Source organism: Thermobia domestica, chromosome 7 (assembly GCF_964235325.1).
Source record: "Thermobia domestica chromosome 7, izTheDome1.hap1.1, whole genome shotgun sequence".
In the NCBI taxonomy this organism is placed as follows: domain Eukaryota; kingdom Metazoa; phylum Arthropoda; class Insecta; order Zygentoma; family Lepismatidae; genus Thermobia; species Thermobia domestica.
In genome coordinates, this window is record NC_137460.1 from 273,951,444 (window position 1) to 273,968,911 (window position 17,468).

At 33.7% G+C, this 17,468-nt stretch overlaps 1 protein-coding gene across 1 annotated transcript in view; it reads right to left on the reverse strand.

Annotated features, from left to right (window-relative positions):
• Positions 1-2,128: 2,128 nt before the first annotated feature.
• Positions 2,129-17,468, reverse strand: part of LOC145690928 (uncharacterized) — a 42,259-nt gene continuing 26,919 nt past the window's right edge. The window contains 1 exon segment of the mRNA XM_081766375.1: positions 2,129-16,130. Coding sequence (XP_081622501.1) covers positions 14,939-16,130 — 1,192 coding nt within the window. The 3' untranslated portion in view covers positions 2,129-14,938.

The window sequence follows — 17,468 nt, forward strand, 5'->3', positions numbered from 1 at the left end:
GACTACTAACTTGTGTTGTTGTATTGATTATAGTCTTGACTAATAATAATATCGTTGTTGTAAACAATCACAATCTCTCCTTTTTACATCTTAGTTCCAATACTGATGCTGAGAAATGCAGGGTGTTTCAAAATGAATATCGGGGAATTAAGTCTTCGCAGTACTTATTACATTTTACGCACAATTATAAACAATACATCAAATAAAAGAACACCTCAAACAGTTTTTGCTTCAAGTGTTCGATGTGAGCTTCATTCCTCACATGGCACACATAGAGTCAATAGGTGAGAAAGGCTCATAAACTTTCCGCCATATGGCACAAAACATTCAATTCACACAGACGGTTGCACTGTAACTACAGATTCAGTCTTTGCAAAGTTAAAACACACAAAGCTTTCTGGTCTCTAGTCTCCCTCTTTTCTACTTGCTCTTTCTAACGGCAGACAGAGGAAACAATGCATGGCATGCGTGTGTACAAAACTGTTTGAGTTGCTCTTTTATTTGATAATACTTATAATTGAAAGTTAATTGTAATAGGTACTACAAAGTTTCAAAACTCTAATATTTATTTTGAAACACCCTCCACTACTTCAATTTATGTCATCCTATATTCATGTCTTGTATGTACACTCATGTCCAAGATTATAGTTGTATGTCTATAAATATGTTGTTGTAGGAATATAATTTGATACCGAATCCGCCTGGTATTTCTTATAATATTAGTATGTGTATAATCGGCAAAGACATGTATGTGGCAAATTTCATGTCAAAACAGCAGTAAATAAGAACAATAAAACAAAAATAAAACTTTCTTTCGATTTAGCATCAGTTTCTTTTACTCTTTCTCATTTTCGTATTTATAATTCTTTTCCTTTGAAATTTACAACAAATATACATTTTCCGATTATACACGTAATATTAAAAGTACCATGCAAAATCATTATCAAATTATATTCTTACAAGAAGACAGTTATAGATATGCGACAATCATTGTGGACATGCAATTTGTCGCCCGCGCAATGACAGGTGCGGTAATTTGCCGCCTAAATGTTTCTCCAGAAAGAACAAATCTTAAAAGTCACGATTTTAAGTATGCTACTCCAGCATGAAAAACGAAAAGGAGGGAAACTACACTTGCACTCAGAAAGGCTTAAATACTTACTACAAATACAATATTGTTGTGTCTGTTTTTTCTTTAAATATTAATCTATTATGTTAGTGAAAGATAAAGCAAATACATCTGAAAGATGGCAATCCTTTTTATAGAATTCAATATCGAGTTTCAATCTCAACATATCAGTTTGCAATTATAGTGCAACTAGCTCTTTTACCTTTATTTCTTGATTTTCCTTCTACATCTGTTATTTTTTTTAAATTGTTTTCACCTTCCATGATAACAATCTTATTTGCGACAAAGACAAGAGAAGCTTTCATATCAGAACTTTGATAACTAACCAAAGGGGACAGGCATTCGAGAATTGAGTTCCTGCATTTGACAACAATCAAGCAATTTATTCTGGGATTTATTTTACCATTTGCTTTGGCACTGATCATGTTACTTAAACTAATGCGAACTAAACATAATTTATGAATGTAGTATTCAAATAGAAGGTCAGCTTAGTCAGTGGTGCCCACCCCCTCATGTCCATGACGCACCCCCCTTCAATTGTCTATCCGTAGGTGTTCTTCCATGAAAAAAAAAATCTTTTCGATTAATTTTTACACACCCTCAAGCATATTTATATAGATTTTTAATCCCCCCAAATATTTCAATGACGCAATTTGCGTCATAGTCCCCCTGGCTTAGTAAATTTAGCTACCATGATCATGAAGTCTATCTCCAACAATAAATATTTATTTTAAATAAAACACTTATGACAGATATTGCCCCCCAGTGCAAATGCACGTGTTGCACATATGGTAGAGCCAGCAATGCATATCATATATTTAGTCGACAAATTATTTATATGATATTCAAAAATATTAGTAGGCAAATTAGTATTAGTTTTTACCTTTAGACAAGTTATTTGCATTTTATACTGTTCGTGATATTACTTTCGTACTTATTAAAGGCCTACTTTCACGAAAAAAAAACAAATGTTCATTTATACTTTTATTTCTTCCTTGATATTGGTGAAACAGTACAGAAACACGGATTATTAGTAGGTACGCTACTCATATAAATTGTAAAATATGTGTACCGTATCAGTATCTAGTGTTTAATTTATGTTGCATTTTATGGTAATTACACCTACATAAAAATACTTCAGACTTAAATGACGTAAGATACATTACAAATGACTATTTGAAAAAAAAATTAGAAAAAAAAAACGAGAGGCAATATTTTTTTTTCTAAAAAAACGAACGTTTTTTTTTCTATTTACAACACTAGCTGCGTGATAGGTCTATTCTAACAACAAAATTTATTCTATTGATTACAGCAACAACTAATAATTACATAATTTTTATACATCCAAACAAATTTCTCTTACTAGTATTGACCTTTAGAATTTTACAAACTAGTAAACTTCGGAGACACACATATCAACTAAAGTTAAATCAACGGAACAAAACTTTATGAACATAATTTATTTATGCACTAAGAAATATATCATTATATACCAAAAAGTTGACACAAATGGGAATAAAACTCATTAACTTACGCTTTTGCTGTAAGTTCTGGGCTTTACAAGAGAGCTAATATCTTCAACTTTCCTCTATAAGCTAGTTAGTACAAGGAAAGAAGCGGGCAAAGTATTGCATACAAATGTAAATAAAGAAATAAGAAAGTGTTCAAAAATCTAAGAGAAACATTATGCTTACACTACAACAACTATCATCTTCAAATTCAAAATGTTACAAAATTTCGAAAATATTTGCGTTCATGAACAAGTGTTACGGTCTTAGCGGAACGTGTGAAATAACCAACGTAAATGTGGGAATGGTAAAAATTGTCGTGGTTAAAACATATATCATTGGCTGAAAGACGAACAAAATAACAGCATCCCTGTATACAGGATAATATTTCAAATCAGGATAAAAGTATAAATTGATGGCAGTGTAGGACAGTCTGAAGACTGCATATTTTCTTTAACCATTCCCATAACTTCTGCCAAATCCAACCTTGCTCCTACTCTTTTATGTATGACTAACAGTATGAACCTGATGGGGTGTATTAAACGTGTTATACAATACCCAACTTTAAAAAAGTTTATATCGTTTCACAGTGTGAAACTAAGACCTCCAAAATATACGAATTAAGTGCTCGAACTTGAAGTAGTACATCTGTAACAACAGGTTTCAATAGAGTAACAAAATCGAAGATAGAATCTCTTTCTTTTACACTGGACGCATCTCAAAAAGCTATTACTAGTTATCCATTTCCCTTTTAAGTCTAGAAATAAATGTTGAGGAAACAGTTAATTTGCAACACTTACAATTTGAACAGAATGCTAAGGTAGGAGATAGCAAGTATTGTTGGGACGCTGATCGCAAAAGAGCTTATAGATATTTTATACAGTTTTTCTTTATGAAAATCAGATAACAGATGGACTAATATTTTCCAGAACAACATCTCCTCGATACTACGGTTTCGCGCATCTTGGACAAACCAATTTCTTCATTCAGTAACCCTCACAGGATCTGCTCGGTTCCTCACCACGCTCAACACAGCCTTGCCCTGTATTACCTACAGGATCGGATCACACAATACCTATCTCCGGTTGTCACTCAACGAATCTACTCAATGCACACAACCTAATCGTCTACCATCCAGTTTCGGGTGGTAGCATCTGTTAGACGATTTAAAATGTAATATTGAGAACAGGTGAAATTAACATCTAGTCTCGTATATTGGTCACAATGAATGTCACGCACTTACATCACGTTAACATAATTTTCTGAAAATGCAAAATGCACTAATGATTTGCACTAACACATAGACAACTTTCGTGAACATTCCACATTCTTCAGTTTTCCCTTTTCTTCCTTTCTTCTACCAATGTTTCCTTTGGTACCAACAGGTGACAGCATAATGGAATAATGGCACACAGAAGGCGAACTAAATCAATTTGGAATATCATCACTATTGAACACCAAAGGCAAAATATGCGTTTGAGTGAAAAATGTAATTAGGCGTTAAATTTGCATCAGTTACGTTGGCGGTCGAAAGGAATGTATGTGCACCATTAAATAATTGTAGAGATTCAAGATCCCTATAACGTGATTTCTCTTGAACTGAAAGCACCATTTAAAAGGCAATTCACCAGTTCACTGGGAATTCTGTAAGTACTTTTGCTTGGCGATCATTCATCAGAAGAAAGTGACTTATTTCAACGAAGAAAAATAACGAAATTACGGGACCCTTAAATACATATAAAATGAACTAATGGGGCATTTATATGTAAAGCCTTTCTTCACTTGAAGTTCATTCTTTCAGGCACTGTTACTAGGATAAACAATATCATGTGCATATCATGTATTTTGACACATAAATGAATATGATATTTTTTTAAATATATGCGCATTTACCAACACAAATAATACAAGTACATTATGAAAAACTTTATATATATTAGATGCAAAACATACTAACATTACATATTTTATATTAACATTATAATGTATATAATTTATTTTTTTCATTCATTGAATCGTTGAGTTACATTCATTGAATCATCATAAATACATGTTAACTTTACAAAAGAACTAAAACATGTATCTATTAGTTTGCATCAAAACATAGTTTACGGAAATACAATATAGTTATAATAACTTTTTTCTAAAAATAAATGCAACTTCTTGAAAATACAGATATAAAATTCACAGGATATTACGAATTGTTGGTTTTATCACGCAAATAGATGAAACATACATTAATTAAAACAATGGTGCTTTCATATTCCATAAAAGAAAGTAAGTGAACTTACTATATATATACTACACTTAAAATTGTGTATACATAAGAAAACATTTTCAAACTACTCATACCGTTCTAACGCAATAACATACCAATAAAATAATTATAAATGAGAACTACAGGTTACACATTATTATCATACAATACCCATATGAAATAAATTACTTACCACTCTTATACTATTCAGCGTCTATTAACTTAAATTTACAAGTGTATCTTCTCCCACCATACATTTAAAGTATCTTCTCAACCCTTCGGAATGGCAACAAGACCTTCTAGTGAGGTAGGAATAAAAAATAATACGGAAAATGAGCCCTAGGTTAAAATGAAAATAGAAGGGAGTTGCCATTCATAACAGAATACTCGTCTAATAATATTTCCAGTAACACAGAAAAACGTTTTTCATTCTAGTAAACTCACAGTGTACATTAGTTTACACCAACAATACAGGGTGTAAAACAATACTTAACATATAATCCGCATTCGTGACTTCTCTTACATGTCACGTCTATTCAACTTTGGATTTAACAAATGATTTAAAGTCAATATGGAAGTGCGTCTTTGACACTCGAACTTAACATTCAACTATTGTAAATACAAGTCACGTTTCAATAGCTCTCTCAGAAGTAGCTGGAATTAAACTTGTTACATTCGCTTGCGTTAGATACAAACTAACTTTAGTCACATTCGAAAAAAAAATATATTTACCAGAGTTTCAGGCTCAAAAAATCTACCTTTTTGCTGTTTAGTTTTACAGAATCAAATTCTTTTTCACGAAGGTGCTTCTTATGTAATTTTAAAAATATGTTTTTAGTTTTTTGAGTGTATCTCCACACTCTCATACGATCAACAGAATGTACGCTACAACATTCTCCACTCAAAGGAACTATAAGTTCAAAAACTTTATCTGAGATCCTAATTTTCCATAATAAAGGATCTTTATAGAGCATGAAGAATTTACTAATCTTTTTATTTACAGCTGAGCTCAAACCTGATTACAACAAAAACTTTAAATCATTTCCTTTCATTTTATATTTTCCATCCTCGGTTGTGTTGAATTTTTGATTTCTTTTTGTCACCTTCTCATTCCTACCGTAGTCAGCCATTATGAGTTTATTCTCCCAATATACAGGTTTGTTTTCGCCAACTTTCATTTGTTACAGTGGTAAAATGCTTCAATAGAGAATAATTAGGTTTTGCGTTCAAGTGAAGACACGCAAGGCTGACACCTAAACTACTACATACAGAATAATGCAGCAAAACTACAATTTGGAGTGTGTACCTCTTCCAAGAAGTATGGTCTTAATTACACAACAGTTTAAACAAACTTTCTGTTTTCTATGAATTCGTTCCACACTACAGCTCTTCGGATGGTAAGGAGTTTTGAATTGTAATACCATATTCTTCAATTTTAGACTTAAATTTAGCTGATATAAAATATCCACCATTGTCTACCATTATAGATTTCGGAATTTTCATGGATACAAAGTAGTAATATTCTAAGCATCTTAAAACACAAATGGTGGTGACATTCCTAATGAGAAACGCCGGGTAATATTTACCAAATACATCTAAAATTGACAATGCAAATTTATTTCCATTATGAGAAGATGAGTAAGGGCCTAATAAATCAATTGAACCTTGTGAATTACATTCTTCACGGCAACAGTTTGCACAGGTCTGGCTGGGGTTGAAGTTTCAAACTTCGTAGGTTCGCAATTAGTACTATCACGTAAATAGTTGCTAATATCTGTGCGCATAGATTTCAGTTAAAGGAGTCGCTTATGAAACTTAAAATCTTTCCACAACCAAAATGCCCTTGTTCAAGATAATTCACAATTACATCATTCACAAGACATGGAGGGGTACAAGTTTTCCAATGGTCAGGAAAATGGTAACTATGATTTAACAAAATACCATTTTCAATTTTGTAAAATTCAGCAATACTGCGATTTTTAAACTTAACATCAGGATCACTGGGGCTGTCCAAATATTTCATGGTATTTTCGTACTGTGGATGTTTTTTTTTCTTAACTTAGTATCTTTCAGTTTCTGGAGACAAAATGATACGTGGCAATGCGTCGCTAGCTCGATTATCATGGACCTTTGTATACAGAATTTGTATGTCAAATTTCTGAATTTGTTTACTCCAACGAGCAAGTCTAGAAATCCACTGTCTCGTTTTATGCAAATATACAAAAAGCTTATCTGTATAAAGTTTTACATGTCTTCCATACAACAATTGAGTCCAACGTTTAAGAGCAACTACAACTAAAAGACATTCACGTTCAACAACGATGTAATTTGAGCAATAGCGCAAAATATGCGTTTTAGTGAAAAATGAAATTAGGCTTAAATTTGGAGCTTTTAGAATATATGTTGTTATTTTCGTTTTATAGCGATAAATGTTGAAGCCGGAGACGGATAATTTTAACCATCTCCAATTTGAACAAAGCTTTAACGAGAAAGATAGATCGTTTCATAAGAAAGCTGACTCGATTGTAGAAAAACAGATTTCAATATCTCTTACCATTTTTGCTTTACGGAAATCAGAAGAAATAGCAAGTTTGAAGCACTTGTGGATCTTATATAGTGCTGTGAACAGTAAAGATAGGTTAAAACGTTGAAGATCCTAGAACGTTTGCACAAAATGCTTCTCATTATTTATGACCGTTTTGTTTTGTGGCGATAAACATTGAAACTAGCAATGGTTCATTCTAACAACCAGTAATGGTTCAAGGTTCATCTTTGAATTGAATTTGAATGCAGAATCGATTACAAGAAACTGCATCCTGGTAGATTTTATTATTCTTCTTCTAAGAAAATAAGTGCTGAAATTGGATGTAATAGTAAATTTGAACTCCTTCCGTCTTTGACACTGTCAAGAATAGTCATTATATATTGTATTGAGACGTTCACTCGATTGCAGAAAACTGATTGCGGTTATATGGTGTCTTTCTTATTGTATGGCAATAAAAGTTGAAAAATATATTGAAATCGGATGTAGTAGTAAATTTGAACCATGTTCGTTTCTGGTAGAGTTCTGTGGGTAATCCGATATGAACAATTTAAACATTAAATTGGTTACAGAAATCCGCCTTTAGCTATTTGTTACATTTTCCGTTCTGTATGGATAATTGCTGAAACCGGAAATTGCTAATTAGAAATGCTTACGGTTTCAATTTAGGGTGACGGAGAAGATGGACCTATTCTACAAAAATCAGTATTGAAATTAAATGCTTAGAAAATTTCAACTATTTCCGATTTTGGTAAAGTGTTATGGCTTGTCATATATTCACTCAAGACCCTCAATCGGTTGTAGAAACTGTTTGTTAATGTCTGTTACGGTTTCCGTCCTATGATAACAAATGTTAAGGCCAGAAATGGTTCATTTCCATCGCTCTGCTTTGAATACGGGTTAGCGGAAAATGTGCAACCTTATCTTAGAATGCTGAGTTGATTGTAAAAGCGCATCTCCATAACTCTTACTACGATTGCCATATAGAAATAGGTATTGAAATCTAAATTTACACTAAATTTAAGCCATTTCCAGTTTTGGTAGAGCGTTGCCAAGAGTCATCTTATGTTTGACTCTCAATTTTGTGTTGAAAGAAGTCTTCTTCCTGTTTTCGTTCTCTGGTGATAAAAGTTCAAACCGAAGTGGCTAGTATTAACCAGGTATGGTTTGAACAAGATTCTGATACAGAAGATAGAGCCTATGCTTGAGATGGTAATCCAATGCAAAAATGTCGCTTCATGATACCTTTAACAGTGTTCATTATTCAGAAATAAATTTTGAAACCAGAAGTAATAGTAATATGCAGCATAGTAACGGTATGTTGTTTTGAGACGCTCAATTCTTGGCAGCAAACCTTCTCTGTCTTCGTTATCGTTCTACGGTAATAAACGTTGACACTAGTATTCTGCACGGTAATAAACTGCAATAGTAGAGAATTTCAAAAACTGCCCATTTTGGCAGAGCGTTTCAGACAGTGATTATGTCTTGTGTATACACAGAGGATCATTTGTAAATAATCACTTCTCGTTATCAGTTAAGGTTTCGTTCTCTGGTTTTGTTAGTTAAGTCTCAAACTAATTGCTAGTCTGAAGAAATTTCCGTTAGAGTATAGTGTTAAAAGGGCGAAATTGAATCTATTCGAGGAACAAAGAAATATTTATAACAAGCAGCATCATTAAAGCGTTTACTCCTTTATTCAATATGGAAATCACTTTCGGAACTGGATGGATTAGTAAATTTGAACTATCTTCGGTGTTGGTAAAGTACATTGGATAGTCGTGAAAGTTGTGCTAAGACGCTGAGAAGTATTGGAAATAAATACTTCTCGCTATATTACAATATTCATTTTATAGTAATAAACGTTGAAGTTGGAAATGGTTAATTTAAATCAATTCAGGTTTGAATAGAGAGTTACGTAAGGAGTTGGAACCTATTCTCTTAGGCTGAATCAGTTGCAACAAAACGTTTCTCAATATATTTTTAACCATTTTGCTCTGATACCTGTTCACAGACGGACGGAGGAGCAAATCCGTTCTAGAGGACTGCCGTCACTTACACACAGCATAGTTCTAGTCTAAAAACCTGCGTTTGTACTTATGTACGTTATGAACAATAGCACACCATGAGATTTACATATATAGTTCAAAAAATTAGTCGTCATATTACGCCAGATTTGAAACCAGATTTGGTATGCCTGTTCTAAAATGTAGTGTAAAAGTGTGTGTACAAATAAAACGAATACAATTTTAACACACACAATTTCTTTTATATCAGGATAAAAATCCATAGGACATTTTTAGAGATATGCTGAAACATAATGAGTGGTTAAATACGTGATTTGACAGAGCGGTTATTTGCAGAAAACTGAGGCTGCAGCACCAACACTGAGTAAAAGGTTTAGCTGCTTAGCACACACTGGCAGTAACTTTCTGAGTAAAGGAAAAATAAAACATTGATGTAAAAAAAATGTGCTATGACATCGTTCTGTATTTTTTGCGAACACATCCTTACTTAATCATTGCTAATCCACGACCATTAAATTTGAAATAAATAAATAATTATTAATAAATATGAACACAGAAATCCATTTTGAAGAAAAGATACAAAAGTGTAATCATATATAATGGAATCTGATTTAACCTACCCTAATCTATGAACACATAATCTAAGATAACATACAAGAAATGCAGGAAAACAAATAATAATATACATATAGAGATATGTTTAGAAAGAAAATTGTTTCACCTGATGTGACTTGAACCCCCAACCATTTATTCCAGACGTCAACACTTTAGCCATCTGACCACCGAGTCAACTTTGCAAGTATTGGTTTGTCCATTTTATTTGCCGTGCAAAAAGGCAAAATTAGATCAAGATGTCATAAATTAGTAAGGAAAAAATATCCGTAGTATACACGGCATAACCCCGCAAAGACCACATTACTTGCAGAAATAATCCAGGCAGTCAAAAGAAAGAAAGCGAAGTGTGAAGATATTTGACCAAATCTATTCTTGTGACCAACTTTCGAACCGAGCACTTCGGTTTTTGTCTGCTACTGGCAAAGAACTTGCTCAAGACCCCAGCGCTTTTTAACGACAGTGTATCGAAGTCAGCAACTTTTCTTCCAAGTCATTTTACGTTCGCTGTCAGTTATCACATGAGTTTTCGAAAACTTATATGTTTGTGACACAACAATTTCTAAATAGATTAAGGATATTATTGATTAACCTCCTATTATTGAAAATAATAAATACGTAAATTAAGGGGATGGTTGCCTTGCCATATTTCTTTTTTTCTTTTCCGTAATTAAAACATATTTTCTAGTAGTTATAGTTGCAAATAAGAAGTTACATAATATTATGATTTTTGTAATTGATTTTTTAAATATGCTAAGTAATTGCAAGATAATTAATAATTAGTTAATAATTTAACTTTTTACTTTGAATCCCAACGAAGCTAACTCAACCAACCAACCCTGCAAATAATGACTAAGGTATTCTTCCTCTATAGGATAAAATAATTTACAAATCATCAGTTACATATAGTCACTTAATATTTAATTGAACTAATAGAATTTTTAGGAGATCAAGGAATTAAAATAAAATATAGCGTGATTATTGGTAAATGAAGCTTTGCAAATTATTTTATCGTATACATTAAAAGTAATTAATCGTTTCCTGCAGAGTTGGTGCTTTGAATTTCCTTCCTTGGGCCGAAAAGAACATTTTTAATTAGTGATTAATTATTAATTATCTTGTAATTAATTAGCGCGTTTTAAGAAATTTCAATTAAAAAATTATTATTATGTTTCTTTATACTCAACTATAAATACTAGAAAACGGGTTTTAATTACGGACAAAGAGAAAATCAAAATGGCATTGCAAAAATCTCTTTAAGCTGCTCAGTGTTGTCGATTCCATTTTCATGGGTATCAGCAGACCTGCTCTTTCGAAGCTTGTACAAGTCTGTACAATTACTTTATATTTAGTAAATCTGCTCAAGAATAACCTTCGCGCACTAAACTTGTTAGAAAACAAATTTTACAGAAAATAGAACGCTGAAAGAAATGTGTTTATTTTTTTGGCTCTTTTTTTTCCCTTTTTAACACAATGCTTTGCATCTCCGTCTGTTGACAAACATGATTGTCTCAATATCCACTACTGAGGAAAACATCTGGTTGAATTTTCGTTCAGCACAATCTTAAATACAAAGAGCTCAGACAAATTTAGAGCACTTATTCTCCGAGTCATTTCAAATTACGACGAAGTTAAAATTATTTAACTTTTCGGAGGCATATGTGGTTTCAAAGGAAGAAGAATGAATAACACAAGATAAATCGTTGACTTAGTGAGTAAAACCACATGCATGATATCCTGGCGCGTGATTTAGTTCCGTGATCTTCCGAGTGCTAAGCCAATGCTATACCAGCTAAAATGTGAAATTGTTAAAGGTTTTAAGTCCTTTTTCAACAGCGGGGCTATATAGAAACATGGACCTACAGTTGGAAGTGGGATCCGAACCTCTCCATTCAAGGTGAGCTTCCGGTGGGAGTCGATCCCGCGACCACTCGGGGGAGCGCGCTATACCAGCGGAGCAACGGGATCTCTCTATACCAACTGAGCAACAAAAAATTACTCCATTTATTACTGAATTTGTACTCCATTTATAGTTTCATTATTAGTATGCACCTGGACTTTACAAGCGTTTTTTTTTTCTTTCCTTTTCGCACGTGTTTTCAGGTTTTCAGCAGATAAGGGATTTTGTCGTGAGAATGTTCTTGCTATTTTTCTGCAGAACTTTTCGCACTTTATAAAGAAACCTTTTGCTACGAGAACCACTGTTATCCACAGCAAGAATAGTGTCTTCGTATTCACGCTCTTATCATTTTGTACAAAATAACTCATATCTAATAAACCTACTTACCTATTTTCTAAATTTAAATTTCTTAGAGATACCTATTGGCTAATGCCCTCTTCAAAGGAAATACCACCTTGCTGTTCAAGTGTTATTATTTTTATCAAGTCCTTTTTGTTATGAAAATGTTCTTTCAGTTCGAAAAACGCGTCTACACTATCGCGTTTACAAAAGAAAGCATTAATTCTACTTGCAGTTTTTTTTTTTTTTTTTTGCTGCTCTTGAAAAGTTTTTTCTGATGCTCAAGTGCTTTTTGATTCGGACGTCTTCAAATCAAGATTTTTACTGATGTCAACGTCAATACGATGTGTCACAGCTCAAACTTCATATATGAAAGAGACGTATTTATTTAATTATTTTCTCTTTTCCTCTTTATATAGTTTTACATCCATAAAATGTTCTCTTGTTTCTCTTTATGTGTCCATTCCCCCTTGGTGAAAAATCATTGTTCACTTTGAGAATGAATTTGTAAAACAAATAAATAAGTAAATAAATAAATACAAATTGTGGAAATGGTTGAGTGAAAGAAAATGTCATTTCGTAACTCTGCCATTTTTAAATACGAAAATAAAATAACACATCTAAGGAAACCCTCGTTACTTCAGACCACTCGCCTTCGGTGCACGTGATAGAGGTCTGCACAGGCCGGAATTTTTAGCCCGGGCCCGGCCCGGCTCGTGAGTTTATAATGTGAGGTCCGACCCGAGTCCAAAATATGTTTTAGCATTTAGGCCCGAGCTCATGTGGTAATCAAATGAGGCCGAAATAAACCCGAATTACACACACTTTATAATTTACTCAAGATTGTATGTTTTTATTTACAGCAATTAGAAGTTTAATATTGCAGTTCTGCTTTAAAAGTTCTTAAGAAAGAATGCTCCAAACGTCTAATAAATATTGTTGTACAGTACATTTGCAAATTTAGGCCCCATAAGGCCCGAGAAATATTATTGTATATTTAAAAATTTACGGCCCGGCCCGGGCCCGAAGTGATATATCCTTTGTAGACCCGAGTCCGGCCCGCGGATTGCAGTATAACCTGTAAACCCATTCTATATATATAGTCTCGCTGTTAGGTAAAGACGACTAAAAACCCAACAAACGAATTTTCCCTTTGAGTGTATTCCCTCGTGGCATGCTTATCATGAGAATTGCTGTGTTATGAAGATTTTGCCATATGTATTTCATTTAGCGCTATGAGAGTAATAAACTTACCGTTAGCGTTGTTTTCAAGTATTGGAATTGATGATGCGATTCCATATGACTAAGAACAGTAGAATTGTATCTTTTCTTCTATTCATTTGGGGATTCCACAGTTCGATTCATTGGTCATAGGTACGAGGATCTCAAGAAGAGGAGTAAGCAACACTACAACTCATCCACCCCTAGTGAGAGGATGTCAACCTTTGTTGCCAAACGTCAACGACCGCTGAAGAGCCACTTTACTGTTCTAGAGAATGCCTTCTATTGCCTCGTTACTTTGCGTATATCCATCGAAAATATTTAGTAATATTTATGTTAATATATCAATTGTACTGTATATATACATTATTGTTTTTAGTGCGGAAGTTCTATTTGCAGAGTTTAAGTTATTGTCGGTGATTGTGTGTGTATATTTATGTATCGTCTCAAGATTTGCTGTGTTTGTGTGTCATCCCCCATTTATGCTTCTTGTATATAGTATTGATCTTTGTAAATAGTTAATTGTAAATAATGGAACCTTCAACATCTGTGGTGCCACCCGAATGTTGTAGGATTGGAGGAAAGAAAAAATCGTATTCTTGAAAGTGGAGAGCGACAGATATTCTTAACGTTTATACGTATTTCCGCTTACAAGAACAGGAAGGGGAAAGAAAAACTTCCGTACGGCAGGCTGTGGATTAAACTGCTCCGACCACTCTCGTTTCGAAATCTACTGTGTATGATATAAGAAAGCAGCATTTAATGAACAACGGTAGCTTAAAAACCCCACGCAAAGAAAAAGTGAAAAGCGAATGACACGTGTCCACCAGACACGTATCCCATTCCACACTGTTGGCATTTGAACGAATTTTCCTCAGTGTAGATAACAATTGTGTAATAAAGTTTGAGGGTACATAAAACTGCTTATAACATTCTTAGAATTTGTCAGCAATTTCCAATGTGCGGAATGGCATGTGTGTGTTCATGTTTTAACTCACAGTAAACACCTTTCCACATTAACAACAGATCTTGAATTTTTCATCTTTGTTAACGAGTATGCGGTTTTCTGGCTGAGCGTCTAGTAAATAGATTTCCACAGTCTGGAAATGCGAGAGATTTCTAGCCCGTGTGGCCTAATATGTGCGTAGCTTAATTTGAACGTTTACTAATGTTTTCCACACTCTCTGCAGATGGGAGTTTTAACTTGTACGTATCAACGTGCTTTTTTGCAATTTCATTACCATGACTATATCCCCTCCCACATTCTTGGCACGTATATTTTTATCATGTATGGATTAACGTAGCAGAACGTAGACTAAATCCCTTTCCACACTCTTCGCATGCGTCAGGTTTATATCTGTATGGATTAACATGTGTCTAGCCAAATGAGATCGTAGACTAAATGCCTAGCCACAGTCTTCGCATGCGTGAGCTTTTTCTCCTCTATGGATTAACATGTGTCTATCCAATTGAGAACGTTGATTAAATGCTTTTCCACACTCCTGGCATATGTGTTGCTTTTCCCCTGTGTGGATTAACATATGTGTAACCAAAGTTGAACGTTGTCTAAATTCCTTACCACACTCTTCGCACGTGTAAGGTTTCTCTCCTGTATGGATTAACATGTGTGTAGCCAAATGATGGCGTTGAATAAATCCCTTTCCACACTGTTCGCAAGTGTGAAGTTTTTCCCCTGTGTGGATAAACGTATGTCTAGTCAAAGTTGAACGTTGACTAAATTCCTTGCCACACTCTTCGCATGCGTGAGTTTTTTCTCCTGTATGGATTAACATGTGTCTAGCCAAATGAGATCGTAGACTAAATCACTTGCCACACTCTTCGCATGCCTGAATTTTTTCACCTGTATGGATTTTCATGTGTGTAGCCAAACTAAAACGTTGATTAAATGCTTTTCCACACTCTTGGCATATGTGTTGCTTTTCATCTGTGTGGATCAACATGTGTGCAGCCAAATGATGGCGTTGTCTAAATCCCTTACCACACTCTTCGCATGTGTAAGGTCTCTCTTCTGTATGGATTAACATGTGTGTAGCCAAATTAGAACGTTGATAAAATGCTTTTCCACACTCTTGGCATGTGTTATGTTTTTCTCCTGTGTGGATGAACATGTGTGCAGCCAAGTGATGGCGTTGGGTAAATCCCCTGCCACACTGTTCGCATGCGTGAGTTTTTTCACCTGTATGGACTAACATGTGTCTAGCCAAACTTGAACGTTGATGAAATGCACGTCCACACTCTTCACATGTGAGAGGTTTTTCTTTTGTGTGGGTTAACATGTGTGTAACAAAATTTGAACGTACACTAAATAACATTCCACACTCTCCGCAGTTGTGCGTTTCCTCACCTGTATGTACTAATTTTTCTTTTGACAATGTTGATCTTTGACTATAGCTTTTATTACTCTTTCGGTACGTGAGATGATTTTCACTTTTATGTGTTAGCATATGTCTTGAGGAAGGTGATCGATTAAATCCATTATCAGACTGCTTTGGAGATTTCTCATCGGAATAAGAAAACTTTTCTCTTAAAGCAATAAAGGTATTCGCTTCTCTGTGAAGAACAAATTCGCTATAGCGCCTGTAACAAATACAATAAATACGGAAGTGTAAATGAAGGTAATTAATAAGTAAAAACAAAAAATGAAATCATTCTTTGAATCTCATATTTCTGTTCCATTAACATGAAATTTTGTATGAATATGTAACCGACAACTCACAAGGTGATTCCATATGTCTCTATTGTAAAAATAAGAGTACATAGTCTGCTTTTAATGCCAATTTGTACAATTATTTGTATATACGATATCAGAGTTAACTAAAGGAACAACAAACATACCTATTTTGTGCTACGTTGAATATACGTTTTATTATTATTATAAGTAAAAATTGAGATCAATTTTTCCTAAAAATATTTGTATCAGAAAATTTAACAATCGCGAGAACTTGTTTCAATTGCAGCTACAAAATACTGTTATTATGACGACCAAGAAACAAAGGAAAAGTATAACAACTTTTAAATTTTTCAAAAAAAAAAAAAAAAAAAATCCTCATTTTACTCAGTATAAAATCTCAAGCTGTGACAAAGTAAATCCTCATAGGTACTACAATCTTTGCATCTATTAATATATAGCTATGTGGGTTACATCTGATACATATTTAAGCCCAATTATGAAATGAATACATTTGAGAAGCAGAGATATTTCAATTTCTTGTATCTATTTTTTGGAAATACATACCATGAATCCTGAATTTCACGTTAAGGGATTGTGGACAAGCATGCACTTTTGTCACCCTTAGATTATTACTAATGAATGTACGTTTGTGCTTAAAACATAGAATTCAAATTTCTTATAACCTGGTGTAATGCCATTAGTAGAAATCAAAATTCTCTACTGGGTTTGTAAGCTAGTTGTTACAGAATGTTTTCTAAACAGTGTTTCTCGAGTATTATTAGGAATGTGAAACACTTTAGTCTTTATTGTTTTCATACGTTAAAAGTAAAAAGGGGCGTGTGGTGATAAATGCTAAAATCTGAATACCGAAAAATGGAAGAAATATGTTTTCCATCACATTATAAGAGACAGGAAGCTGAACTGTTTGAAATATTCTTTTTTCTTTTAATATGTTGAGTGTCTACAATTAAGTGGCATTTTAACATGTTATATTCATTGAAATGGGAATCATAAGGGCGGAAAAAGGATTGTATTTGTACGACAAAAATCATGATCTGACGAGTCTTTCTCGTTAGAGAGAGGACAGTTGCTCACTAGCTTTTTAGTTTTAAAAAGCTGTTGCTTGTATCAGTGTTTTGGGAAATACAACATTCAAGAGGGAAAATATGAACAATCTGCATATTTTATCTCAGTACAAACTTGACATCCAGCTAATCTGGTATTAGCTAAGGAAATGGGTGAAC